Consider the following 27,478-nt stretch of genomic DNA (forward strand, 5'->3'; position numbering starts at 1 on the left):
AATAGACAGACTTCACCAGTTGGTTGGACTGTTGCTAGTTTTGGCCTTTGGACTACTAACTTCACATTCATTTGTTGATTATTCTCTGCATTTTCACTGATAGCGTATGTCACACTATTACTTAATCTCAGTACATGGTGAACTGTCAATCAAACTTGTTCTGTATGAACGCCTAAAATCCAGTGTGGTTCAAGTTTATTTGGCAGGCATGATTGGATAAAAAAAGAGCGCAACTGAACTCTGGCTTTAACTGACTGAAAAATGACTTTGCTTCAAAGTCTCATTTTCTATTCTATTCTACACAACCTTTCATCCTCCCTGGCTGTGGTGCGGGCACGGTATTCCCTCTCCCTCCCTCCCTCTCTCTCTCTCCCCCTCTCTCTCTCTCTCTCTCTCTCTCTCTCTCTCTCTCTCTCTCTCTTTTATCTATCTCCCTCTTTGTCACACAGACACACACACTCACACACGCACTCAAATATACACACTAATACTCTCGCTCAGTTCAATTCGCAGTCAACCTAACACACACAGTTCTGCACACAGGCAATTACACAGGCTTACACCTTCGCAATTTGACAAAGGGACAATCCAAGCATACAGGTTCCATGGAAGGCAATCATCCAGACAAATACATCCAGAGAAACCTCACCAGACGAAACCCTAGAAAAAAGGGCACGCGTTTCCGTCCTGATCCCCACTAACACCCACACACACACACATCACCACCATCCCACACACACATACGCACACACACACAAGCACACACACACACACACACACACACACACACGCACACACACACATATACACACACTCTCGCCCATCGCGCCTTGAAGTGGTCTCACAGAAGCCACGGAAGTGATTCAGTGGGGCCGGGAGACAGGGGGGCCACTGTGAAAAGGATGGGACGGCGCTCGGAGCCAAACACAGTGGGCTCTGTCCCTCTGGGGAAGAAAGGCGCGCCGCAGGAGCAGAGCGCACAGCGCAGTCACACGGCAGCAGCAGCATCCACCAGTCAAGCAGCCCATGAGCCTCTCCAGTCTCCACACTGTTGCCTTGGACAGCAACCTCACAGCCTCCACCAGGGTTATGGTTTGAGGAAAAAGTAGAGTAATGTTACCCATTAGGCAGAGTTAGCTGGTCTACTCGGAGTGGACTAGAGAGGTTAAACATGCATCTGTGTATAGAAAAAAAAACAGTTGAATGTTGTATGAGGGTGGTTATCTTTGTAACATATAAGCAGCATTGCTGGTGATGTAATCATGTATGCACAGAGTTGGTCGCATGTAAATTCATATGTTGTAATCGTTCAGCTTCCTTCAACGATACAGTGATGACCAATAAAGACTCTGATTGGCTCCCAGATGAGAAGGTGTGGTTAGAGTAAGAGACGTTGCAACGTTTTGTGAATCAATTCATTCGAGTTTGAGAGTGCAATTCGTTCTTAAGAAGAAACGTAGAGTTTTGAAAAGAAGACAGTAGCCTACAATTTGTTTTAAAAGGTCGTTGGAGCATAATGGAAGGATTTGCGGATTTTTTCACTGACAAGATATGTGTGCGTTGTTTGATGAACTAAGAAAAAAGTACCCATGAAGTTGATGAGCAAGGCGTGACTGGCAGCTCTGAGTCTGAAAAATGGATAAAACTGAGAGATACAAAGATGAAAGTAAAGTTCTGAGTTTGAGGGTGATTTCGTTTGGAATTGTCTGATGACGCGCATTATTTTTGCCACTGAGTAAACTGACCAGGGTTAGTATGAAGTGACATGGCGCGGTGTGACCGTGGGATTCAAATGCTACTGACCACCGTGGGCGCGTTCGTCGCCTTTAGTTTGATGACAGTTGCCATCGGCACGGACTACTGGCTCTATTCCCGTGCGTACATCTGTAACGCCACGAACATCACATCGGACGAAACTCAGATGCAACCTAAGAAGACTAAGGGCGATCTCACGCACTCTGGTCTCTGGAGAATATGTTGTATTGAAGGTAAAACTATTTTCTTCCTCTATATGAGGGTTACCAAAGTTTTGTTTACGAACATAAAAAGTGCAATTCATAAAAAGCCACAACTATAAACAACTGTAGCCTGGTTATTGCTGTCGTGACTGACTTTGTCTAAGTGCTATTTTACCTCACAGTTTTCTGCCGAAGTCCAAATAAGTAGAAGCGAGGTTGTTGTCTCCAGGGAGAGAGAGAAACCCAAGGGAACCTATTTAAATTCGGGTAGCCAACTGTTGACAAAAAACGCCGTAACAGACACTAATGCCAAATGCACAATGAAGATACGAATTAGAAGGGTAAAGGACTACACATAGGATACAATTTCATATGGAAATGTTTTAAGTAGAACTACATTAAAGTGGATTATCTAAATATACTTTAGTCTACAATTGATAACTTAACTAGCTCTCGTCAGTCTATTTATTTTCACATCCCTCATCTGCCTAAGTTCTCATCTGACGTGTGTGACCAGGGAGAGGCACCCTGGATGTGCATAAGCGCCACGAGATAGTTGATGCTGTTGCCTGGCAACCCTGTCCAACATTGCCATGGCAACATGGATGAAGAGCACAAATAGACAATTCTGTTTTGCCTTCAAATATATGAATGTGAATGCTTGTGAAGCCTGTAAAGTATGTTGTAAAGTACTTTGCATGATTTCAGTGGTAGAAGGGTTTGAAGGGGCGGTGATTATGCAAGATGGGCAGGCTGTTATAAACCTCTAAGGGTGCCATTCATTTTTCATCAAGAGAGTTTTGTTTGTTTGCTCATAGCCTGTTCTCTAGCATGCGGTAAGAAAACAAAAATACATGTAGCTCTGTAAGGTAATAGAACCTTATTGGCTACACCACTAACCACCAGTACAGCCCTTGTCAACAACCTGTAACCCCCTAATCTATGTACACATGATGCTAACTGTCACACAAATACTGTAAATAAATCTGAAAAGTTCATAACTGGATTAGACCGTCTGCATGCGTAAGGCTATGTCAAGAATATGACTTGCCTCAAGGGAAGGGCTACACACACACACATACACACACACACACACACACACACACACACACACACACACACACACACACACACACACACACACACACACACACACACACACACAGAGAGAGAGAGAGAGATGTTTTCGATGAATAACATTGTTATATTGATATTGTGAGCATAACAACACATCTGAAAATCACCCCCCCCCCCAGAAAAAAAAAACATACAAAAAAAAAAAAAAACACAAATGAAAAGAATTCATAACTAAGATAGTCCTGTCCTGAAAGTCTCCCAGCGGCGAGCACCGCCGCGTAGCTCCTTGGCAGAGCCCAGAGGAAGCGGCGGAGACATCCCAGCACGTGCAGGAGTATTCGCACCTGGCCTGCTCTCGCCGCACGGCCGTGGCTTTGAATAGCAACTTGGCAGACTGCGGCGCGCCCTCTCCCCACAGGCACACACACACAGACAGGGCTGTGTGCTCCAAACACTCCGCCAGTGAAGCCCCCATCAGCTGCTCTCTGGGGCCACGCCAGGAAGCAAAATGGAGAGATTGCAAGATGTATCATTTGCCAGAAAACGTAACACATTGAAATTAAAGGGAATCGATAACCTTTAATTGATAAACACTTCTGGTCAATTGTCATGTCATTGTGGGTATCATTCATATATATTTTTTATTAACTTAGAAATTCTAATACACGGTATGGTATTCTAATATTGAAAGCGACAACATAGGGCGCGCTCAATCTTATTCCTTTGTCTGCAGCTGTCCAGGGGTTCAGTAAACTACTTGGGTAATGCTTCAGTGCGTTTCCAGCCCAGCGGGGCAGGCTTCCTCCTCTAACGTGGCTGATTTGTGCTGCCGTGGTCTGGGCTCGTCCCTGTCCACACGCCCTCTCTGCCAGCCTGCTGATGGGACCAATGAGAGCTTGTTTGAATGCTCCACAGCCTGTGTCCTTCCCTGAGCGAATCCTTTTTACAGTGCATCAGAGTACAAAGGCTAGACATGTCCACTGAGTAGTACACACGCACACTGATTGCTTTAGAAAAAAACAAGCAGAGAGAGTGGGCATCAGTGGAGTTGAAAGGAGACATTGACAAAGGGTGCATAACAAAGGAACATGATTGTTTTCGGTCTGATGCCATTTAAGCTTTTGCGTAGAGACAAGATTTAGAACTTGAAGGATTCTGTATCAACATGAATCAATTAGTGTGTATAAATCTGGTTTGAATACATCAATGGAATTATAGCAGTTTAAGTAGGTAGCGCAGATGAAACAACACATGGCTAATGTATGATGTTAGTGGGAGTTCTTTTGGGTGGTTATTATGACTACAGGACATTGTTTAGCGTTCTGAAATAGTTTCACTGGTGGAGTCAGCCAGGGCAGGTGTCAAAGTTCATCTCAGAAGGTGGTTGGTGTTGGACATGATCATGAGCAAGTTTTTTTGGCTCGGGATCACCAAGGAGAGGGACATGCAGCCTCATACCAAGCAGACTTTCCAGCATTCAACAGATGACCACAGAAATGTGCCATGATAAATGCACTTCACACCGCAGCTGTGGCTCAAAGACAGAGTCAATACCAAAGACACCCTTGTGTTTACTAAAAGCTCAGAAGAGCACAGAACACACATCAGTCAGACGTTGGTCAATAGCTACATCCTTTGACTGGATTAGTATGACAAAGCATACTGTATTCCGATCAGGATTTGTTTTTATCAAACAAAAAAATCATTAACTCATTATTAAACTCGTTATTAAACCTCTCATTAATTCAGAGTTGGGGTCTTGCTTATTGAATGGTGCGTGAGCTCAGCTCTTTCTGCCTCTCACCTTCAGCAGGTCTGAGGCCTTAACTGTGTATGGACACAGACGCAGACCGTCTGGGCACAGTTAATAAATGATGCACATGAGATAGTGTCAGTCAAGTATATTAAAGAACCGGATCGAAGCGTCAGCAGTGCAGTGGTGGAGTTTTAATCCTTCTTAGTCATTGTTTTAGGCTCTCAGAGGGTTGGGGGGGGGGGGGTGCTCTCTCAAAGGCTCCGTCAGAATCAGTGGAAGGCACTTTGAAGTGGCTCAAAACAGAGTTGGAGGCTGCTCTCTGTAGATCACTACTCTATCACTTGTTCCCTCTCATACCACAAGAGACAGTAGGACACAGAGAGATGCACATATCTGTGGTCTGCAGTTATTATTAAAGAAGCCTTGGAATTTGATATGATGAACATGTGTAGCGTTTAGGTATGCTAACTACAGTATGACAAAGGGCTGTGCTATAGATAGATACCGATGCAGGGCATACCATCGGTGTGTGTGTGTGTGTGTGTGTGTGTGTGTGTGTGTGTGTGCCCACATGGGATCTGGGGAATGCTGTTCAGGCTCAGAATACAATGACCGCCAGTGGATGTTAGAGGCCCACGCCTCAAGTCACAAATGAAGTGCGGAAAAACACCCCTTCTAATGAGAGAGTGTTTAATTTCGCACTAATGCTCAGTGACCAATTGCTCATGTCATTGTAAAAGGTCACCACTGCTGTAGTGTATTATGGGATTGCTTGGAGGACTCTTTGAGTAGCTGTAGGGTGAAATGAATGATCCAAAGATGCAGCTTCTGCTCTGATTCTTAAAGTTTCCTTTCTGAAGGTTTGTTTGTGGGGTGTTACGTCATGTTTGTTATTGGCGAGGGTTGGGGTGTCTGACCCATATATGTCTGCTCTCCTACAAGGCAATGACTTATTGAGCATCTTTTCCCTAGGTATGTACCAAGGGAGCTGTTTTCGGATCAACCATTTTCCGGACGAAAACGACTACGACACTGACAACTCAGAGTACATTTTACGTAAGTGCCATGGATTCACCACTATCTCACCAAATAAACACCACTATCTCACCAAATAAACACCACAATTTCACCAAACATACACCACTATTTCACCAAATAAATGCCACTATCTCACCAAATGGCAAAATATACACCACTATTTCACCAAATAAATGCCACTATCTCACCAAATAAACACTACTAATTCACCAAATAAACACCACTATTTCACCATATAAACACCACTATTTCACAAGCATAGAGTATACACAAGGTTTTCAGAGCACAGTTATGTTATATTAGTCAGTCATATCAAATCAGGCTTGACAAATACGACTGAGTTTATGGTTCACTACATGAATGAAAAATACTGATTGTCCACATTTGGCAGAATGGGAGGCTGACAGTGATAACATCCTTTTACGCTCTCAGAACAGTCCCCCAGGGCTTTAATCAATTCTAATGTCTTATGCTGTTTACCATTTATGTCAACGTCCTCTTTATAATATTGGTTTTAGGTTCATATTCCCTCATTTAGAAAGCCCACATGAGTAAAGCAGTTTATGTTATGTTGACAAAACCCATCATTTGATAAACATGTTTAGAAGTGTTGGTATTTTCTGAAATGGTCCGTACCACTCGTAAAGTGCATTAAATGTAGGACACACTTGAGTTCTGATGGCCTGTGGTGGTCTCCTGCTGCTGACGGCAGCATTTCCAAGCTTCTGTGCCAGTTGAACTGGAAGCTCATCCAAGGAAAAACAACAGCAATCCTCAGCTGTCCAGGGCTCTGAGTTGCTGCTTCTTCCCTAGTGAAAGAGGAATAAAATAGGAACTCAGCGATAAAGCAATTTACTTTCAGTGGCTGACCTTTCTTATGAAGCATGAAGGTGTAAAGTTTGTTCGTCTTGTTAACTGTGATATGTAATCCAAGTGTTTGGACTCCGGTTTCGCTTAATTCTGTTCTGAATTGCAATCTTTGTTCAGGTTCTTCTGTGAACAATGAACAACCCTCGAGGTATCTGAGTTCATTTTTGTCTTGAGATTGAAAACACGGAGCACTTCATGCAATTGATTAACAACAGACTCTTTGACATTGTTATTAGAGTCACATTAGGAGCACTTGGGCATTTATAGTTGGATTTTCTCTCCATTCTTCTCTCAGTCACACAATTAGCTATTCAAACCAATGCTATTTGCACAGCTTTAGGATACAATTTGTTCCATTTTACACCATGCTGACTGATCAGCTATGGTTGCCATTCAGAAGATTGCAGTCTACATAATGATATTTTAAGGAAAACAAGACTACTTTGTAGAATAGTCTACACAAGTGTTTTGTCAGTATTCTCATGATAAAACTGGTTTAGTACACATACAAGTATACTGTAGGAGCACTTTAGTTACACTCTCTCCGAATGAACTAGGATCAGAATTTCTCGGCTGCTTCTGCTGAAACCATATTTCATCACTGGTAAAAGTGTTCCCCAATTAATGACAGCAACACAACTACGAGATCACAGGATGAAAATTAAATCATTTTGTTCTATGTAGGCAAGCGCTCTAAGCAGGGTGCCAAACAGCTAGCTACCTGTCCTCTCGCCGTACAGAAGAGGAACACTTGTTTGACAGTCCACACTAGCTTAGCTGGGAAGCGGCTCCAGATGTGCTCCCCACACCTCCCCTGTCCTGTGAGATGCACTGGGAGTGTCCAGAGGCGTGAAGCGAGGGGTCAGAAGATGCCGTCTCAGTCTAGTGTGAGGCGGAGCTGTCTGTAATGGCATAGTGGAGATGAGATCAGATCACACACTTCACCCATTTCCGACCAGTCGACCCCAGCATGATCTAGAACGGGAGTTAGTTTGGCAAAACCTTGTGATCACACAAACTCTTCTTCATCATATACGTACCACGTGATAATGTATTTACACTTGCCCTGAAAGAGGAATAAAATAGAAAGGGATAAAGCAATTTACTTTCAGTGGCTGACCTTTCTTATAAGTATGAAGGTGTAAAGTGTGTTAGTTTTGTTTGTTTGTTTGTTTGTTTGTTTGTGTCTTTGTTTGTTTTTTGGAAGGGGGTATTAAATACATTGGGTATGACCATGTTTTCTAAACAGCGGTATGATACAGAACTACTGTGTTTGTCAGTATGGTTGTGGATGATTCACATGCTAAGAAGGTGCTGACATTAATGACCGTCTCTCCGTCTCTCTCTCTGCGCTGGCCTGTCCGTCTCCGTGCCGCAGGCATCGTCCGAGCGTCCAGCCTGTTCCCCATCCTGAGCACCATCTTGCTGCTGCTGGGCGGCCTGTGCGCGGGGGTCGGCCGCATCTACAGCAGCAACAACAACATCCTGCTCAGCGCCGGCATCCTGTTCGTGGCAGCAGGTAAGACGTGCGGGAGCCTCCAAGTGACTCATCAGTGGCCTTTTAAAAGGCCGCGAGTACAGCGCTTGTTTACACACATTCGTTTCATACAAATACACACACACACACACACACAGAGAGAGAGAAGAGAAGAGAGAGGCACACTAGTCTTGTTTACACACACACACACACACACACACACACACAGAGAGAGAAAGAGCGAGGCAGACTAGTCCATGGTCAGTCATTTACATTAGTTCATTCAGCAGATGTTTTTATCCAAAGCGACACAATGAGAAATAACATTCAAGCTACCGTACGTTGCAGAGGAGACCAATAACAATAAATATGAAAAACAATAAATCCTACAGAGGATGAGAGTGCATGGTACCCAATGGCCAAATAAATTGTGCCTCAATATATGAAGCCTCTCTTGTTTTTTCTTCTTTCATAAATTTGCACATTGACCTTTTCTCCAGGGTTTCGAAATTGCACCAGAGTGACTATCTCATAATAATCTAATCCTCCAGCCTTACTGACTGGCTCACAACATTGTAATATTATTATATCACTACATTCTAATATCCCAGTAGCGGTGAGGTAAGGGAACAGTGACTCACATCAAAGATTGTTAAGGCGGAGCGAGATACTCCATCAGAAGCCACTTTCGGGAATCCGAAAAACACGAGGGGAGGGGGTTGTCAAAACCCCCTTTTATGCAGAATCCCCCCCCCCCCCCCTTCCGCCTTAACAATCTTTGCTCTCATCTAACATGTAAATACACACTTAGTGTGAGTTAGGAAGTGACCGCTCCTGTTCCTCTGACCTGCAGGCCTCAGCAACATCATCGGCATCATCGTCTACATCTCCAGCAACACGGGCGACCCGAGCGACAAGAAGGACGAGGACAAGAAGGGCCAGTACACGTACGGCTGGTCCTTCTACTCGGGCGCGCTCTCCTTCATCGTGGCCGAGACGGTGGGCGTGCTGGCGGTCAACACGTACATCGACAAGAACAAGGAGGAGCACATGGCGGCGCGCCGCGACGTCCACAAGCGCCCGTCGTCCTCGTCGGCGCGGCCCTCCTGCTCGTCCTCCTCGCCGTACACGCGCATCCCCAGCTACCGCTACCGCCGGCGCCGCTCGCGCTCCAGCTCGCGCTCCACCGAGCCGTCGCGCGACGCCTCGCCCGTGGGCCTCAAGATGGCCGCCTCGGCGGCGTCCTCCTCGCTGCCGCTGGCCGACATCTCCATGTACACGCTGGGGCGCGAGCACCCGATGCAGGGCGCCGGGGGTGGGGCCGGGGGAGGGGGCGGGGCGACGCTGGGCGCCATGGCGCCCTACAGCCCCCAGAGGGAGCCGCCGGGGTTCCTGCAGGTGCACAACTGCTTCCCCAAAGACGCGCACAAGGACACCCTCAACCGCCGCACCACGCCCGTATAGGACGGCGGGGAAACGACGACGACGACGACGACGACGGCCTTGAGAGACACTGCGGTCGCTCTCGTACTGGACGTTGATGTCTCTGTAGGGTGCTGTACTGTGAAGGGTGTGATCTCAAAAAAAGCACAACATATGGTGGACAGTGTTGACCCTATCAGGCTGAACAGAAACGCTGGCGGTAGACTGATGCCATTGTGGCGTCGGACAGATACAGTACTACGCAGGTGGATTGCTTTGCTCTATAGAACTACATTAAGTCAGAATTGTTTATGTAGCAATATTTTTTTTTACGCATCTGAAGATTGAACAGTAACACTAAAAGTGTCCTGCTAAAGAATCCGTAATCGTGTTTTGTAGTGCGGTACAGCATTGTCATTGTTCTGCTAAAGAACCGTAATCGTGTTCTGTAGTGCGGAACAGCATTGTCATTGTTTTGCCAACTGTACTAACATCGCAAAGGAACCCGGTGCTAACATCACTGTCGGATCAGAGTAACCCCGTCCACTCATCGTTGCATTGGACTGATCCACGTAACCATGTGGGATTTTGTGACTGACTGAACAAAGACGTTTTGTACAACTCGCTTTGAACCACTGCCATATATATTCTTCTGTGTGTTTACAGTCCTTCTGAAAGCTATGAGGTTGGTTGGAGCTGGTGATTGATACTGTGATTCCTACTCTGTGCATTGAACATTCCAAACACTGAAGATATGACGTTATCTTTATCTGCTCAGGGATGTTGTTGAAGACTGCTTGACTAAAAAGGGAACCATTTTAATATTAAGGTCTATATACAGTATATCTATATATTCCCATGTTTGTGTTATACGTGCTATACTGTATGTGTGCTGTGTTTCTTTCACACCATAACTAAATTCACAAAGAGCATGGAAGTAAGTTTATTGCTGTCGTCGTCTGTCTTTACTTTTCCACTTTCTCCATCTCAGTTATTGTAAACAGCAAGCGTGTGCCCTTTCTCTCTGGAGCATCCTTTTGGCATCACAAAACTCGAACTGGGTTAAGGATGGACACTCTCTCACACACTCTCTCTCACACACACACACACACACACACAGTCTGAACACTGGTCTCATTGGCACCCTCAATGCTTATAGTGTGTGCCAGACATATTTTCTCCCTAATGAGGCTAGCCAGTTAGACCTGCTAGACCTTACTCACATAGGATATTCCAACAGTATATGGTGAATGCTACAGGAGACTGCAAAGATGAACGTGCACACAGTTAGATGGTAAGACTGGCTCAACTCACTCTGGAAAAGGCTTCTGTCCCCAGGGGAGGACCAGGGGAATGATATCTTAGCTGGAACCGAAAATCATCCATTCTCTGTTTCCCTACTGTGTTAAATTTGTGCAATTTCATAAATGGCATCCTCCAAATGGATCTTGATTGCTACACATCTTTCTTTAAAGTAAACAAGAGCAAGAGCCTCAGTGTGCGTGTGAGTGTGTGTGTGTGTGTGTGTGTGTGTGTGTGTGTGTGTGTGTGTGAGCCAGTGAGAGGGATGTGCGGGGGGTTTGCAGGAGATGTAGTCTGGGCTCTTAAAAGGGCATGAATGAGTCATGATCAGTCGTGTCTGCCGGGCCCATTCTTAGGAGTAATGGGCTCTTTTTGGCAGGAAACACTCCTGTAAATCATCTCTTCCTGTTAGCAGAGCGCCGGCCAAGTGGCAACGCCTCTCTCCAGTCCTGCTGTAAAGTGCTCTGCTGCCCCAACACGATCTGTCCTCTCCTCAAGCCCACACCTTCACTGAGGCAGATGCAAGAGACGATAAAAGACGGATGTCTCAAGCGATAGCGTTTGATGCTGAGCGATGATCAAAATTCATTACGTTCTCAGACGCGTGCTATGTGTTGGCGCTATAAAGCATTGTTACTGTACATTGTTCGGCCTGAAATCACAAACTATAACTACCAGGGGCTTTTGCGGTTCACAAAGATATAAATTATTGTGCGAAACAAAATTATTTCTTTACTATTTCTTTTGTATTTGTTTTATATCATTTTCAAAGAGGTTGGGACAACTTGGGGAAATGGAAGATGCACTGTGATCTGGATTTAGTGCTGCATTTTATTCTGAGTGTCTGTTGTGCACTTTAGGAGATTTGTAGCCTTGTCAATGTTATTTTTTTTTGTTTAGAGATGTTTCCTTCTTTCCCTGTGTCTTTGCAAATCACAACACAAGCACGAGCCTGCTGTCTGATCATAAAACATTGCACATTTCTTTGTTGTATCAAGTCTATATTTTTATCATTGTTTAGTCTTTACTGGTAAAACAATGGCAGTGGAGCCAGAAACGAGCGCTTACATGCGATAGATTTTACTGTTCAATGTTATCGCTTTGCACGGGCTTTCATTTGTAAGTGAAGAATTGGCGTGATACGGGGAGACTAATGCTTCCTTTGTCATTACTGATTGCAAATATGACAGGAACAAAATAAACCATATAATTCGCCTCAGACCGCCAGACAGCTTGTGTTTACAACAATAATTAATTACCGTGATATTCATTTTCATATTTCATCATTAATTGTTTTTCCTCTTGTACATAATCTATAGATGGTGTTTTTATGGTAATTTATTTTCAAGACAAATTTTTTGTTCTATAAAGGGACTTCTGAAGCAAAAAAAGAAATAAAATAAAAAATGTACTTTGATTTGTCAGTGATAAAAGGCTGATATTTTGTTCAAATATACTTCATGTAAATAAAAACAAAGTTCTAACATGTCTGCTGGGCCCTGTGGGAGTACTGTACCGTAGATATGTCTGTCTGTGTGTGTATCTGGACATGTGTGTGGTGCCATCTGCTAATCTGTAATATAACTCACTAACACGCTTGTAACGGTTCACATCAGCCTTGAATGATTTCTCTGGTGTCTGTCATGTTTGCGTTGACTAGGCTTCATGGCTCTCATCGGCTGTCCTGTTTGACCTTCACGTTAATAAACGAGGTGCCTCTTCAGACCCTCAGCCCCTTCTCCACATGAGCGCTGTTGCTTTTGTAGCCTGTTTCAGATGTGAATGCTGGATGTCAATTCATATTGTGTGACATTTGTGAATTAAGGGAGGGACCGTATAATACTGCCCTGGCAGAATAAGCCGTGCTTCAAACTCTGGCTTGCTCTTTGATCCACATATGTTTTACTGCTTTGGCTGTGTGTCTGCAATTTAATTCATTCAAGCACATCGTTAGTGCTTGTTTGGGTTTCAGTGAAATAACACCAATAGTAAACACTCCTAACCTGACAATATGTCTGTCTTTCTCTTTCAGTCAAAAACTGAGTGAATCAAAATAAAAATCGACAGCTGCAGTGAAAAGCTTGGAAGAGAGGACATTTCTTTCACTTATAGGTTACAGAATGGGAAAAAAAGATGATCACAAGTTTGTGAACACAGCCTAAATGATGTTCAAGATAGAGGTTACTGTAAAATCTCCCATGTCAGTTGTAACTTCTATGTCAGGACAAGAGGATGATATAGTGATTAGGTCAGTTGCTTATGTAATGTACAGCTATCATAATTAAACAAGAAATATTTGAGACATCTTTGTGGTTAGTTTTGTGAAGAATCACATTATCATTCAGATACTTTGTCAGTCGTAAACACTTAGTCTTAGCCTTGGCGTTCATGCCAGTGCTGTAGTCTACAGGAATTGGCTCTAGTGGGTACTGTGATCAACTCCCCTTCCATAACCACCGCTCAGATGACTGTCCCATCTTGGTTGTGAAAAATAGCCTTTCTCATGTCAAAAAGTTGGTGATGCTTGTGGGTACATTGCGTGTACAAATGGGAAAGTGGGTACACTTGTAGCCTTGCGTATCACATAGACTACACCACTGGTTCATGCCATTCCTCATGGCTGGTCCCTTGAGGAGAGTAGAACTGTTTTAGATGTTAGCAGAGCCCTCTGAGAGGGTTCCTGCTTTGATCTCAGCTGTTTCGTTCTTTACGGGCCACACTCGGAACCTTTAGCCACTCTGGCTCCTCACATGAGTGGCCTTTGCCATCAGGAGCGGGGTGTTAGCTGCCATGAATTCTAAAAGGACAGTCCATTGTAAAGGGCGCAGGGGCACAACGTTTGAAACCAGTTGTTGAGGGGACAAAGCAAAAGAATGCCAGTACAAAGAGCTGATGGATTTATGGCTTAGCTTGACTAGCATATTAGGAAAACGCATTTAGCATCTCTGATGGATAGAGCATAAGGCAGCAAGGGAGCGACAACATTACTAAGTGAGGCAACTTTTGGATTTTGAAAGTTTGATGTGTCTTGGGAAGATATTAGGTTGACTTGAGATTGTCTTGATTGTAAATGTTCATTGTCATGTAGTCAGCAATCCTATAACCTCAAGCCTTACTAAATGTGAAATGTTCTTAGTTTAAAAAACAGAGTTGAGTCCTGACTCCCTAGTCAGAGCCTATTGCCCACTAGGCTAAAGTAGCCTCTTATTGCTACCAAGGAGACATAAGTAGACAGAGGTAAACAGAGACATATTTATCTCAGTCAGAATTGTAATTGCATTTTTAGCATAGTCCCTAGTCAGGGCCTATTGTCCACTAGTAGAAGACAGCTTCCATGCAATAATTGCCACTAGACTCGTATTGTTACCAAGAAGACAAAGGTGATTCGCATTACAAACTGACATTTTACTTTAGGTGTTTGGATGTAAAGAGAGATGTTCATCTCAGACTTGGGAATTTTAATAACATTTTGAGCCTCGTCAGTGGTGAAGACCCGCTATTTACGTTGACATTTCCCTCATACTCGAGAAGTTGGCATTTTATATCCTCGAGGTCGAGGTCGACGGGTTAAGTGTGCTAACTCAACACTTGACCCATATTGTTTATCTATGTCTGAAGTGAAACAATTTACAGACCCAGGTGGAAGAATAGCATGAGCATATCTCTGCTGAGGGACTGTTTATTTAGCAGCGAGGAACAATTTATATTGTGATGTGACCTTCATGTCAAATGACTGTTGGCTCAATTGTCACTACTGACTGTTGTTGACAGCATCTGCATGATGACTGTGAGCAAGGATCGTACAAAACAGCAAAAGAAACTGCAAAGTTGCCATCTGTCAATACTTCATGATCACAAGGGGTTAAATTGATGGGTTAACAAGCATTCCGACAGAAATATCTGTATGGCACATAGAATGTGTGAGGGGGGGGTGTGAATTCGCTGAGTTGTTAAAACTATTTCAGTTGAGCCTGGCTGAGAACCTTTGCCAGCCTTTGCATGAGAAAACGCCATTGTGTGAATTCATCAGTAGACTTGGGGAATGTGCCAGTTTGAGACTGTCCGAAAATAAACTCACAGCGGGATACTTGATACCTGAATCAAACACACAGAGCTCCTCTATACTGTGGGAATGTGTGGGTGTGTATAGTGGGGTTGAAGATTGTGCTCCTGTATGTAGACTGGGGTCGGGGGTTGGAGATGGTGGCGGGTGTTGGCGGGCGTGGGTGAATTTTTTGGTAAGATTTATGAGGGCACTTGAAGTCCCAGAGCTTTTCACCTGTTTTACAACAGCACACTGCTAGCATTCTTAGCATCTTGGTTTCAGCATGTGTTGTCAAATTTGTTCCACAAAGCTCCCAACATAGTCAGTCTTATGACCAACTTGAACATTTAGAGAGGTTAGACATGCTTCTAAGGCCAGAATGCAGACAAAGCGAGGATGGCTTAGCACGCTGATTCCAGACATGTTATTGTTTTGACCTTCTGGTTGATCACTGTTAGGAGTTAGGAGTCTGTAAACAAATCTATAGCTCAAGCCTCAAGTCGTTTTGAAGCATGAATAAAAACTGAGCATCGACCATCCATGTCATGTTTGAATACTCAATCAGGTAATGCCAACACATTTTACCTGATACTACTTAGTGGTAGTGTGACACAGGTAAAGATAGCAGTTGATGTTCAAAAACTTTACACTATACCTACATGTACTTAAATACGTCTTACACTTCATTTTGAAAATGTAAAATGTCCAAGCTCAATTATAGCCAAGTCCACTATGCAAATCCTTGCCGATTCAACTATGGACAACAGATTATACCTTTATCAAGATCAACATGATGTGATGTGAATTTACCATCCCATTCAATTGTGGACAATTCTGAAATACAGCATGTGCTGTTTCATGGGGTAGGCTACACTCCAAGCAAAGTCAGAGCAAAATCAGTGTTAGCCGTCCTAGTGCTCATAACGGATTGATCTATTCTAGCATCTGAAAATAGCCTACGCTTAAAGCTAATGCATCTTGGGAATTGGGATGTTATGAGCAAATAAATGGATTTCCCTTCAGTCCACTTGTCAAGACAGATAACAGGATGTTCTTTGTGTGCATTATTAACAAACATTTGCTTTTCATCAGCGGGTGGGTTTCATGTTCTAAATGGTTCTCATTCTACAAGGTTCAAAATTAACTTTTACAGTAAATAAATATATCGTTGTGTTATTGTATTCATTGAAATTATTCCAGGGTTTGGTCTTCTTTCAAATCAAATAGAATTCTGTTCAACAGCACAGTGCAAAGGCTAACGTTGCGCGGAAGCGTATTGGTCTGTTCTATTTGGGGATACATATACAACTCTGTGTTTACATTTCTGTCATATCAATTCATCATAATGTTAGCATGCTGTGTGTGCGTGTGTGTGCGTGTGTGTGCGCGCGTGTGTGTGTGTGTGTGCGGGTGTGTGTGTGTTAATGTGTGTGTGGGATCATCAGCCTCAGATGAAGTGCACTGTGCTCTCCTCTCCCCTCCTCGAGGCTAAGTCACATTGGCTGTTCTATGGTTCGACAGCTGCTGTTTATACACAGAATTCTCTTTATAAATAGTTTACAGATGCAAGTTTATTGCCACGCACTCTGGAAACCCAACTAAAGTTTAGGGTCCGATATATGTAGGAATTTATAAATAAATGTTTCTCCAAAAGGGGAGAGGAAAATCACAAGGCAAACGGTGGGGGAAATGCAAATCCTCATATTATATGACTTGACATCCTACTTTCTCTAGTAGAATAATTCATGCTGATTGTGAACTTGAATGATGCAAGCGCGGGGAAAATATTTATAGTACTTGAGAGGAATCCACAATCTCAAGTGCAGTGCTCCATTCAGAGTGAGAGAGAGGGAAAACACATTTCAAAGGACTAAAAAGGGCATTTCAAAAATGAGCATAAATTCTTTGGCTTAAGCCAGACCAGATCTAAACATCTTTACTTGGGGACACAGATGCACACTCCCATCCAAATATCTGTAACCCAATAGCCCGATAGCTTGAGTCACCGAGTGCATTTATAGCAACCCCCCCTCTTCCCCCCCACTCCCCTTCCCAACACCAGAAACCCCACCCATGCTGAGACCAGTGAGTCTGGTCATCAACTTTTCTGATGCGCCTCAACAGCTGACAGCCGACGAGGAGGCCTGCTCTATCCTGTCAGTACGCACACGCACACACACACACATACACACACACACGCAGAGACAGAGAGAGAGAGAGAGAGAGAGAGAGAGAGAGACACACGGGCAAGGGCTGAACAAAATCAGGGCAACAGTCAGTTGACCCCCTTTCTCACCACAGAGGCACCGATCCCGGGGCGAGTCAACAAGCCAAAGTGGGACCTGACTGACCGACTGCAGCGCGTCCAGGAGCGGGAGCCGTCCAAGGAAGCTGCTCAGGAGGGGGACTATCTATATCAGAGGCCTTCTCTTCCTCAGCGCACCACCACCACCACCACCACCACCACTCAGAACCCCTAAACCTGTTCTCCGCCACGCCCGACCCCAAGGCAGCGCCGGCGGCACCATGCACAAGAAGACCAAGCTCAAGCTGACGCTGTTCAGCCTGGTGGTGGGGATGCTCTGCATGTTCGTGGCCGTGGTGTCGGACCACTGGGCCGTGCTGAGCCCCGAGGTGACGCAGGTCAACACCACGTGCGAGGCCGCTCACTTCGGCCTGTGGCGGCTGTGCAAGAAGAACCTCTACATCACGGACCTGGAGCGCGTGGGGTTGGGCTGCGGGCCCCTCAGTCTACCTGGAGGTGAGTACCGTCCCAGAACTAGCCCGTTCTCTCGCTATCTGGCGCTCGATAGTGTTTTAAGCCCCCAACGTCGCCCTCCAGGCTGCACTGGCACAGTCAACTTAAAGACACCTAATTCCTAAACCTAAACCTAAACCCATGCCTAACCCTATAGTGCCTTCCAGGCAGCGCTGCCTTTAAGACAACGTTGGGGGCTAAAAACACCAAGAAACCTCTCTGACGCTCGTACAAGACATTCAATCCGTGTGTATGCTTAACACCAACACTCTGTTCCTTATCCGCACGCATCAACGAATGATTGGATACTTAAAGCTGTATGGTGGAATTACAGTCATTTCCTGTGTATTAACCGCATTGTGTATAAGCCGCAGGACAAGTTAAAAGAAGCAAAACCATATTAATGCCATATTAACTGCCCCCATGTATTAACCTTATAGCTGAAGAAATGTAGCTTAATCAATGTATAAACCGCAGCTAATAGTTGGGAAATGACAGGTAGGAAGTTCTAAAGGTGTAATTATATTAGAAGAGATTTGTTGAAGTGTTTGAAGTGGGTTCTGGCTGGAGTGATACGCACTCGTCCGTCACATAGAGTTACATACACATACTGTGTGCCGTAACGACTCCATGCAGGGTGCTCCATTATGTGGGCCAGAGTCACCCGATCTGTCAGGGGCTCTCAGACATCTTAGCAATGTGCCTGGATTAACCCCTGCAGCGCCAGACCGGCACAATTTGCTTTGCCCATTCTGAGGGCACAACGTCAAGTGCAAGACTACGAAGTCACTGGAGCCCACCAGAGAAGTGGAGAATTAAAGAGACCTGACGAAAACAAGCCTAGATTAGAATGACCCTGCACAAAGCATTTAGGATATGCATCTGGACCTGCTGTTGTATCCTGTAAACAAGAAAGAAGAAAGATCTGACTAAAAAGAAGAATAGGGTCTATTTGGTGGGGCATTTAACAAATTCTGTCAACCTTTATTTCCATTCTGTAGAGCACACTGATGTGTATCAATCCTACCTAAATGGGAAGAGAACTACAATATTAATGTGACAATAGTGTGAATGATTCCAAGTTTAAAGTGTTTGTATTCCCTATGTTGTATACTCAGGTGCTCATATTTCAACTACTTCTTAGAAGAGAGTGAGAGAAGAGAAAGAGAGAGAGAAAAAAAATTAAACTGGTAGGATTTCTTGTGATACACAGATAAACAGCACAGATGCAGATCCAATTTTGATGGTAAGTGCAGTAGTCCACAGATCAAATCAAATATAGAACAGATTCCTCCCAAACAGTCAGCTGAACAGATTCCTCCCAAAGTGTCAGCTGAAATGCCTGTGAACTAATAGTGCTCCACCTGTTATTGCTGACATTCCAGGAGTGGAATTCCTTTTGTTAAGCCTGTTGACAAATTCGCTGTAGTCCTCCTTATTGCCGAGCTCATCAGAGACGTCCAGTGCAAATAATATCATCATTAGAATCATGACAGTATGCAGCCTGCCGTCAGTCAACGCACAGACACCTTGTTATAACATCACTCTCATTTCAGGGAACTAGAGCTCATGGAACTTAGAGAGTCGGACCAAACTGTTTCTCTTGCAAAAAATAGTTTCATGAACAATGTTTTGGTCCTTCGACCTTGTTCAGGATACCTATATATATATATATATGCAAGTCAGTTGGGCCCTTGGAGAACAAGACCAGTAAGATAGAAGATAGAAGATTACCATAAGATGTAGGCCTACATGCTGATGTGGTGTAGACGATGAAACCGGAAAACAGAAACTTTCTGAGTTGCCTAACTATGCCAGGCATGTAGCAACAGCTCCTAGAGAGGGAAGGACAAGACAGGTGCCTGGCAAACATACTGGAACTTACACATACATAATACAGCCAACAGTTGCTCTAAAGTCTGCAGACTGCACAAGCAGGGATTTGGTTATCCCAGCAGAGACATTTGATATTCTTTTTTATTTAAGGGGAAGGAATTTGTTGGCTTCCTTGAATATCATGTACTGTACAGCTGCACTGAGATGATGTGGGGTTTCTGGTGGTCCATTATGGAGCCTTGTCAGGACATTTAATTTGGTATTATATTGATTTTGAGTTATTTGAAAAATATATATAGACAATGGAAAGATACATTTATTAAGATATTTTCCCGCATGTATAGAAAGCCTTGGAGGCTTCTGGCTGTTAAGATTTTCATGCAGCACACACACACACACACACACACACACACACACACACACACACACACACACACACACACACACACACAAATTCAGTTAACAACTATATTTGACTGTTTAAATACCATTATGCCAGTTGTCTTCATCGCTTCCACACTTGATCATGGATTTATATAATCTGTGGCAACTAGACACCACTCAGCACAAGCTTGAACTACAACAGATTTTAATCTGTGCCCAGTAGTATGATATCAACATTACAATGACCAAGAAGAGCTCCACTTGAATGGTATGGCCAGTGCTAAGTCTGTCTTTAGAAATTCCATTTAACAGATCGTCACCATCAATCTGTGAATGATCTGTTGGTCATCCTAGATACATTATTTTATTATGATAAACACTTAATACATACATTATTACAGTTAGGCTTAGTTTATAACAAAAAATTTTTCACAATGACCACCATTCACCAGATAGTGTTGGGTGTAACTGTAACTGAACTAAAGTTTCAGTTTGCCCAGTCCAAGCTTTGTGACCAAACGTAAGCCTTCTTTCATAATTATTATTGGCAGCCTGTCCTATTGTTATAAGGCTTGAAGATGCATCAATACATGACAGCCAAGTATATGAATAAGTCATCACAGACATGTTGGCCCTCACAATACAGCATGTAAATAATACTGCTCTGGTGCTAGTATAGTGAAAGATCAAGGTGGATGGATCAAGGCAAAAAAAAGTGAATATCACCAGGATGAGGTAGGATATAGAATACAGTAGTATAGATCAGCCAGTCCAGCCCGTTCTATATGATCAAAGGATAAATGCATTGTTTCACACCAGCTAACACATGAGAAGGTTAAGCCACACACTGGGTTGGGGAAGAGTGGAGGAGAGTTGTTTGTTTAGTTTTGAGTGAGTTGTAGTGTTGTTTTGTGTAGTGAGTTGTAAGTGTTGTTAAGTGTAGAGTGAGTTTAGAGTTATTTTGTGTTGAGTGAGTTTAGTGTTAATTTGTGTGGTGAGTTTTAGGGTTGTGAGTTTTAGTGTTGTCTTGTGCAGAGTGAGATTTAGTGTTGTCTTGTGCAGAGTGAGTTAGGGTTGTTTTGTGTAGAGTGAGTTTTAATGTTGTGAGTTTAGTGTTGTTTTGTGTTGAGTGACTTTTAGTGTTGTTTTGGCTAGAGTGAGTTTTAGTGTTGTTTTGTGTAGTGAGTTTTAGTGTTGTTTTGTGTAGAGTGAGTTTTAGTGTTGTTTTGTGTAGAGTGAGTTAAGTGTTGTTTTGTGTAGTGCGTTTTAGTGTTGTGAGTTTAGTGTTGTTTTGTGTTGAGTGACTTTTAGTGTTGTTTTGGGTAGAGTGAGTCTTAGTGTTGTTTTGTGAAGTGAGTTTTAGTGTTGTCTTGTGCAGAGTGAGCTTTTGTGTGGTTTTGTGTAGAGTGAGTTTAGTGTTGCTTTGTGTAGAGTGAGTTTTAATGTTGTGAGTTTAGTGTTGTTTTGTGTTGAGTGACTTTTAGTGTTGTTTTGGGTCGAGTGAGTTTTAGTGTTGTTTTGTGTAGTGAGTTTTAGTGTTGTTTTGTGTAGAGTGAGTTAAGTGTTGTTTTGTGTAGTGTGTTTTAGTGTTGTGAGTTTAGTGTTGTTTTGTGTTGAGTGACTTTTAGTGTTGTTTTGGGTAGAGTGAGTCTTAGTGTTGTTTTGTGAAATGAGTTTTAGTGTTGTTTTGTGTAGAGTGAGTTTTAGTGTTGTCTTGTGCAGAGTGAGCTTTTGTGTGGTTTTGTGTAGAGTGAGTTTAGTGTTGTTTTGTGATAAGTGAGTTTAGTGTTGTTTTAGGTAGAGTGAGTTTAGTGTTGTTTTGTGTAGTGAGTTTTAGTGTTGTCTTGTGCAGAGTGAGTTTTTGTGTGGTTTTGTGTAGAGTGAGTTTAGTGAGTTTAGTGTTGTTTTGTGTGAAGTGAGTTTAGTATTGTGAGTTTAGTGTTGTTTTGTGTTGAGTGACTTTTAGTGTTGTTTTGTGTAGTGAGTTTTAGTGTTGTTTTGTGTAGTGAGTTTTAGTGTTGTTTTGTGTAGTGAGTAGTGTTGTTTTGTGTTGAGTGAGGTGCTTTGGACTTCAGTGTGCCATTCAGCAGTCTGGCAGCAGAAAATCATGTGTTCCTGTTCCTGTTCCAAGCCCTAAGCAGAATAAATCGAATCTTAATTGGTTTTGTATTTTCATCCACGTACAAACATAATGAAGCCGTTTGAGTGAGGGCGGAAGTCAATCATCAGAGGTGAAATTGTTATGTCCTTTCTGATAAGTCATTTAATTCTCGGAGAGCACAGGCAGAAGGACAATTATCTCAGGACTAATTTTTCCTTAAACTATAAAAAGGGAGATTTGACTGTCAAACACTCTTGTATAAATTGAATTATAAGATACAAGAGGGACATGTTTTTTTATTATTATAACTGACCACTGCTTCAAAATGGGTGTCTGTGTGTGTTTGTGTGTGTTTGTGTGTGTGTGTGTGTGTGTGTGTGTGTGTGTGTGTGTGTGTGTGTGTGTGTGTGTGCGTGCGTGCGTGCGTGTTTGTCTGTGTGTGTGTGTGTGTGTGTGTGTGTGTGTGTGTGTGTGTGTGTGTGTGTGTGTGTGTGTGTGTGTGTGTGTGTGCGTGCATGTGTGCAGGGGGTTTATCTGTACCTGTATGCATGTGTGTTACGTGTCTCCTGTGCTGCATTCTGACCAGGATTTATATTTAACCAGCGTGCAGCCAGGCAGCTGGGCAGGCGTCAGTGTTGTGTGGCTGCCCAGTGTGGACACCCAAGTTCAAGCACTTGACTGACAGAGCCACCTGCACTTGAAGCGCTTAAACCACCTGGGGCCCCTGTTGTCCCTAGCAGTCCCGACACCCTAAGCTTAATGACCTCCACTTAAAACCATTACCTCCCAAGACCTCTAGACGATGGGGCACAATTCCTCTTGTATCAAAAGCAATTCTTGCATCATATTCCAAAAGTAATCAATTTGCATCAGTAAAATCATGTCATCTCTTCAGCAATCAGTGCCAGTTCTAAATAACTTATACCAGAGCTTCAGATGGATTAAGAACTGAGCTCCTATAAGCTGGGGCCAAACTCTAGTGTCACTAACTAACTGCTGCTTCAACAGCCTGCATGCATGGTAGATTGAATGTCTGTGTAACTGCTTGTGCATTGGGCTACGCCCAAATTCTACAGGCCCCGCCCTCATTATGTTTTCATTGGCTAATTTATTCAGTTTGTATGGTGTGAGACTGATGACTATAGTATTTCACATAACCCAAGAAAGCTCAGGGAATTAATACATGAAACCATAAACATGTGCTTCGCTAGATGTGAACATGCCTGTCTGAAAGTGTCTGATTGCCTGAAACTTTGAGTAATTCTGTATACATCAAAACTACTCTGCTTCTTAACAGTGTTTGTCTGATGATCTGTGTGTCTGATCTTTACAGTGGTTTTACTTTCATGAGGGCCAAGTCGCTCCCATAGTTGGTTGTGACCCAATGAGGCAGCATTGTTGATCAAAGTATTATACTCCAAAGCAAAGCAGTCAAACTACTAGCATTCCCTATCCAGCTAGTTGTTACGGTAAAAAAATGTTGCAATGAATCAAAGTGTAGGTGTAGGTGTATGTCTATGTGCTCTCCCTCTCTCTCTCTGTGTGTGACTGTGTGTGTGTGTGTGTGTGTGTGTGTGTGTGTGTGTGTGTGTGAACCGAGGCATGTGAGTAGGCACAGCTTTGAGGTGAGGGCATAATTAGGACATTAAAAGGTAACGAGCCAGGCAATGCAGCAGCATAATTGACACTGCGCCGGTGCTAAGTGGCTATTTAGCCAGCATGTAAAGGGCATTGGCACAGTGGAAAAGACCTCGCCGAGTGTTTCACCAACAAACACATCTGCACCCAAAACCAACGAGGGCCGATCACCTTATGTGAGAGTAACTATAATTAACTGCACAGTGACTTCACCGAATATATTAACACAAAGATGTGCTAATGTTTGTCTGTTTTTGTTGGTGACATGATCTTCTCTCCAGCAGTAGAAAAGGAGTTTGGTTACCTCTGGTTGGGAAGTCTGCATGCCAGATCTTATGGCTTCAGTGCCCAGAGGAGATCTGTTTCATATAGAGGTTCTGTCCCATATCAGTAAGGGCTCAAGCCAAGGTCTCATGTTAGCATCATGCTATAGATCAAAGCAGAGAGTAGAGATAGTGTTAGCATTAACAGCATTGGGTATCATTAGCACAGCATTCTGACAGGAATTTATGATTTCACACCAGTGGGCCACGCCAACCAAACAATGTAGAATTTATATAGGTCTGTAGCAATTATGGTACAGTTCAGTTGTCTACTATCGTTTACACTTCACAGTTGGTAAGCTATACTGTATCTTTGCTATATAAATTTAGGCCTCATGTGATATCCTGTCGTTTTGACCAAAGGGGCTTTTAATAGGAGCCTCTGACGGGATATCAGTTGTTCTGGTCCAGTCACCAGACCGACACTCCCCTCCCCCCACGACTGAAAATGGGCAAAACAAATATTAGTCGCTGGGCAACAGTGCATGCTTGACTAATTGGGAGGTGTCTCAAGTCATACACACTCGTGCATTATGGAAAACAATCCCTGAGGAATTTTTCAGCGTCAACACACAGGAATAGATGACTGTCTGAGCCCATTAGGAAAAAGTTAATTGAACACCAATGTCACACCAATGTAAAAACTATACTTTCTTTCTCTGTTCCCTCCTCTCTCCACTAGAGCACAACTGCACTTACTTCAGGCACTTCACTCCGGGAGAGGAATCTGAAATTCTTGATGTGAAGACCCAGAGAGGTGAGTGCTGTGATTTTGAATAGGTCTGCTACATCAAAGTGACTGGAAAAAAACAGAGGGCTTTTGGTAAGTCGGCAGTCATAGCAGTTCTGAATAGTCTCTGAATCATTCCTGCATTCATGCCCCCTCCATCACAAATGAGAGTGTACTCTCAAATCACACATGTATCTGTGGGAGGAAATAAAGGCAAAACTAGATCAAAGCTATTAGCTCTACAAACAAAGATTTCCAGGAAATGATGGTGTGTGTGTGTGCGCATGTGCCACTGCCACTTCCACTTCGTATTTCTTATCATTCCGCACCCCCACCCATTCCCTCAAAGCCCTACGGTCAGACACACACACACACACACATAGCACAACCTATGGTGACCCCCGAGTGGCATTATCACATTAAGCGGGCGCTCCTCATGGCATGTTCCTCTACATGCACGGGCAGGCAGGCAGCATGGCAGCGTTAGCATGTAGCGCAGGCTCCTGGACGTAACTCAAGGGGAGTGCTGTCAGGGCCCATCACTGGGGGCGTGAATGAGATGAGCCCTGGGGATTCAACAGCACTGATACTTACAGTCGGCCCGTGAACGAGGACCGAGTCCCCTTAGGCATGCGGCCTCTCTCTCTCTCTCTCTCTCTCTCTCTCTCTTTCTCTCTAGCAAAGAGAGCGCTTCCTTTAGCCAGAGGACATTCAAAGAAAACAGGGGATAGAAAAAAACGAAAAGCTTGTGACAATTATGTAACTTCAGCTAAAACAATCAGAGACAATGCAATTAAAATAATCAGAGGCAACACAGCAAGGATTTGTTGGACAAGATAATCAGCAACCACGGAGATACAGTAATTGAAAAACGCTTGAGGTTTCAGCGTGTAAACAACTTTGTTTCCAATCGTCTCGTCTGTTGCTGGATGTTGTACGAAGCTGCGCTGTGTAGTCATTGTTCTCCTAACATGCTGTCTAAAAACTTTGTCGCATAGTGGTCTGCTAATGTTCTTACTTTGCCCACATAGTCAAGAAGCACCGAAGAAGCAACACACTAGCTAACATAATTTTTACCCATCTTACCTGTAGTTTGGGATGAGTGGGTCTGCACACACTCAGACACAACCAAATCAACAAACAAGCAAACAAACACAGAACACCTTGACAACAGGAAACAGGAATTTTCACACCCTCCACATCTCGACTAGCTGGCGACTGATTGCCAAGCAATCAGGGAGCAAAACACAATCGCAGCGTACCATTCCATGTATACACCTTATCCCAGTTTCTCAGGCAAACACGGGATGGCATTAGAAACCGGGATAAGGAGGATAAGATATTAATAACCGGGTTTCTCTGCGATCATGTAAACACCATATCCTGAACATGATCAAAATCAGAATAAGCCTCATAATGGGGATACTAAAGTGCATGAAAACGCAGTCTATGACATCCACAGACTACACCTCAACATCCCTTTGTAGAACATTGCCAACTGAGATCCTTCTCCTTTGAAGAATTAGGGTTTACATCTGGTTTATTTCCCTTCTCAATGTGTAGAGCAGAGGACCAAACCAACACGATCTGACTGATGCAAGACTAGGGTGTTTGTGTGTGTTCAAACCTCCATCACTCTACTGGTTTGTGTGCGACGTGACGCGAGACTTCACTCCATCCCCTCAGTGAGGAGTATGCTCCTCAGCATAAAGCTGACAGCTCCTCTCCTCTGCTAGTTTGTCAATCTGATTTAACAAATTCTCAGCTCCAATTAGGCAGCGCGCCCCAAATTGCAGTCAGCTGGAGACATAAGGACCCCCTGAGGTTTACTGGAGCAACAGGGCGTCTCTTTCCTCTCTAATAACACAACCACGTCAGAGGAACCTCAGTGCATGCACACCGCTGCTTATGCTCGACTCATCTTCCTGTTTGAGCTCTTTGTTTTACACGTTTGATACAGTATAGTCACAATAACTCAAAGTGCTCGCGCAGTCAACGACCACAAATGTTGTTGTTTTAAACCACTTTTTGTTGGTGTCTTTATGGAACGAAAGTTAGGAACCACATTATGCTATATACAAGGCGTCCTACCTAAGAGTGTCTCTGGGTCTCCAGATGATGCCACAAGAGAGACTTTTTCTGTTGGAGTGGATCGTTCATCTATCTCCCATCTTTCCTTCCTCCCCCAGAGTACAGCATCTCAGCAGCCGCCATCGCCATCTTCAGCGTGGTCTTCATGATCCTGGGCACCATCTGTGCCCTTGCAGCCCTACTCAAGGGCAAGGACTACATTTACAAGCCAGCGGGGATGTTCTATGGATTTGCAGGTACAATTTCCCTACTATCAGCACGCTCCTGTTACCACACCAAAACACCTTTTGTTTGTCAGGTTGACAAGAAATGAATGTTTAAAATGTAAAGAAAGTTAATAGGTCTGAATCATCAGAAAAGATTGATGTTTGGCTTTAATTCTTAAACGTTTCAAGATGGTGGTCGCTTAGTCAGCGCAGTCGAGGATTGTAACCCCTTTGCTCTGTCTCTGCCCTCCGCAGGTCTCTGTGCCATCGTGTCGGTGGCGGTGATGCGCGAGTCGGTGAAGCGGATGATTGACAGCGAGGAGACGATCTGGATCGTGTACTACTACTCGTGGTCGTTCGCCTGCGCCGTGTCCGGCTGCATCCTGCTGTTCGTGTGCGGCCTGGGCCTGCTGATCCTCGCCATGCCCCAGATGCCCCGCAACCCCTGGGAGACGTGCATGGACGC

General features: G+C 43.8%; 2 protein-coding genes across 2 annotated transcripts in view; both read left to right on the top strand.

The window, feature by feature from the left end:
* Positions 1 to 1,651: 1,651 nt before the first annotated feature.
* Positions 1,652 to 9,640, top strand: cacng4a (calcium channel, voltage-dependent, gamma subunit 4a). The gene is made up of 4 exons (XM_062535856.1): positions 1,652 to 1,988; positions 5,764 to 5,847; positions 8,078 to 8,218; positions 9,030 to 9,640. Exons 1-4 carry the CDS (start codon positions 1,766 to 1,768, stop codon positions 9,638 to 9,640), a joined length of 1,059 nt encoding a protein of 352 aa, XP_062391840.1. The 5' UTR covers positions 1,652 to 1,765.
* Positions 9,641 to 17,170: 7,530 nt separating this feature from the next.
* Positions 17,171 to 27,478, top strand: part of cacng1a (calcium channel, voltage-dependent, gamma subunit 1a) — an 11,321-nt gene continuing 1,013 nt past the window's right edge. Inside the window, exons 1-4 of the mRNA XM_062546474.1 lie at positions 17,171 to 17,706; positions 24,668 to 24,742; positions 26,905 to 27,042; positions 27,268 to 27,478. The exon at positions 27,268 to 27,478 is cut by the window's right edge and continues 1,013 nt beyond it. Of these exons, the coding sequence (XP_062402458.1) occupies positions 17,472 to 17,706; positions 24,668 to 24,742; positions 26,905 to 27,042; positions 27,268 to 27,478 (659 nt within the window). The 5' untranslated portion in view covers positions 17,171 to 17,471. The remainder of the gene's footprint in view (positions 17,707 to 24,667; positions 24,743 to 26,904; positions 27,043 to 27,267) is intronic.

This window comes from Sardina pilchardus, chromosome 1, assembly GCF_963854185.1.
Source record: "Sardina pilchardus chromosome 1, fSarPil1.1, whole genome shotgun sequence".
Classification (NCBI taxonomy): Eukaryota; Metazoa; Chordata; class Actinopteri; order Clupeiformes; family Clupeidae; genus Sardina; species Sardina pilchardus.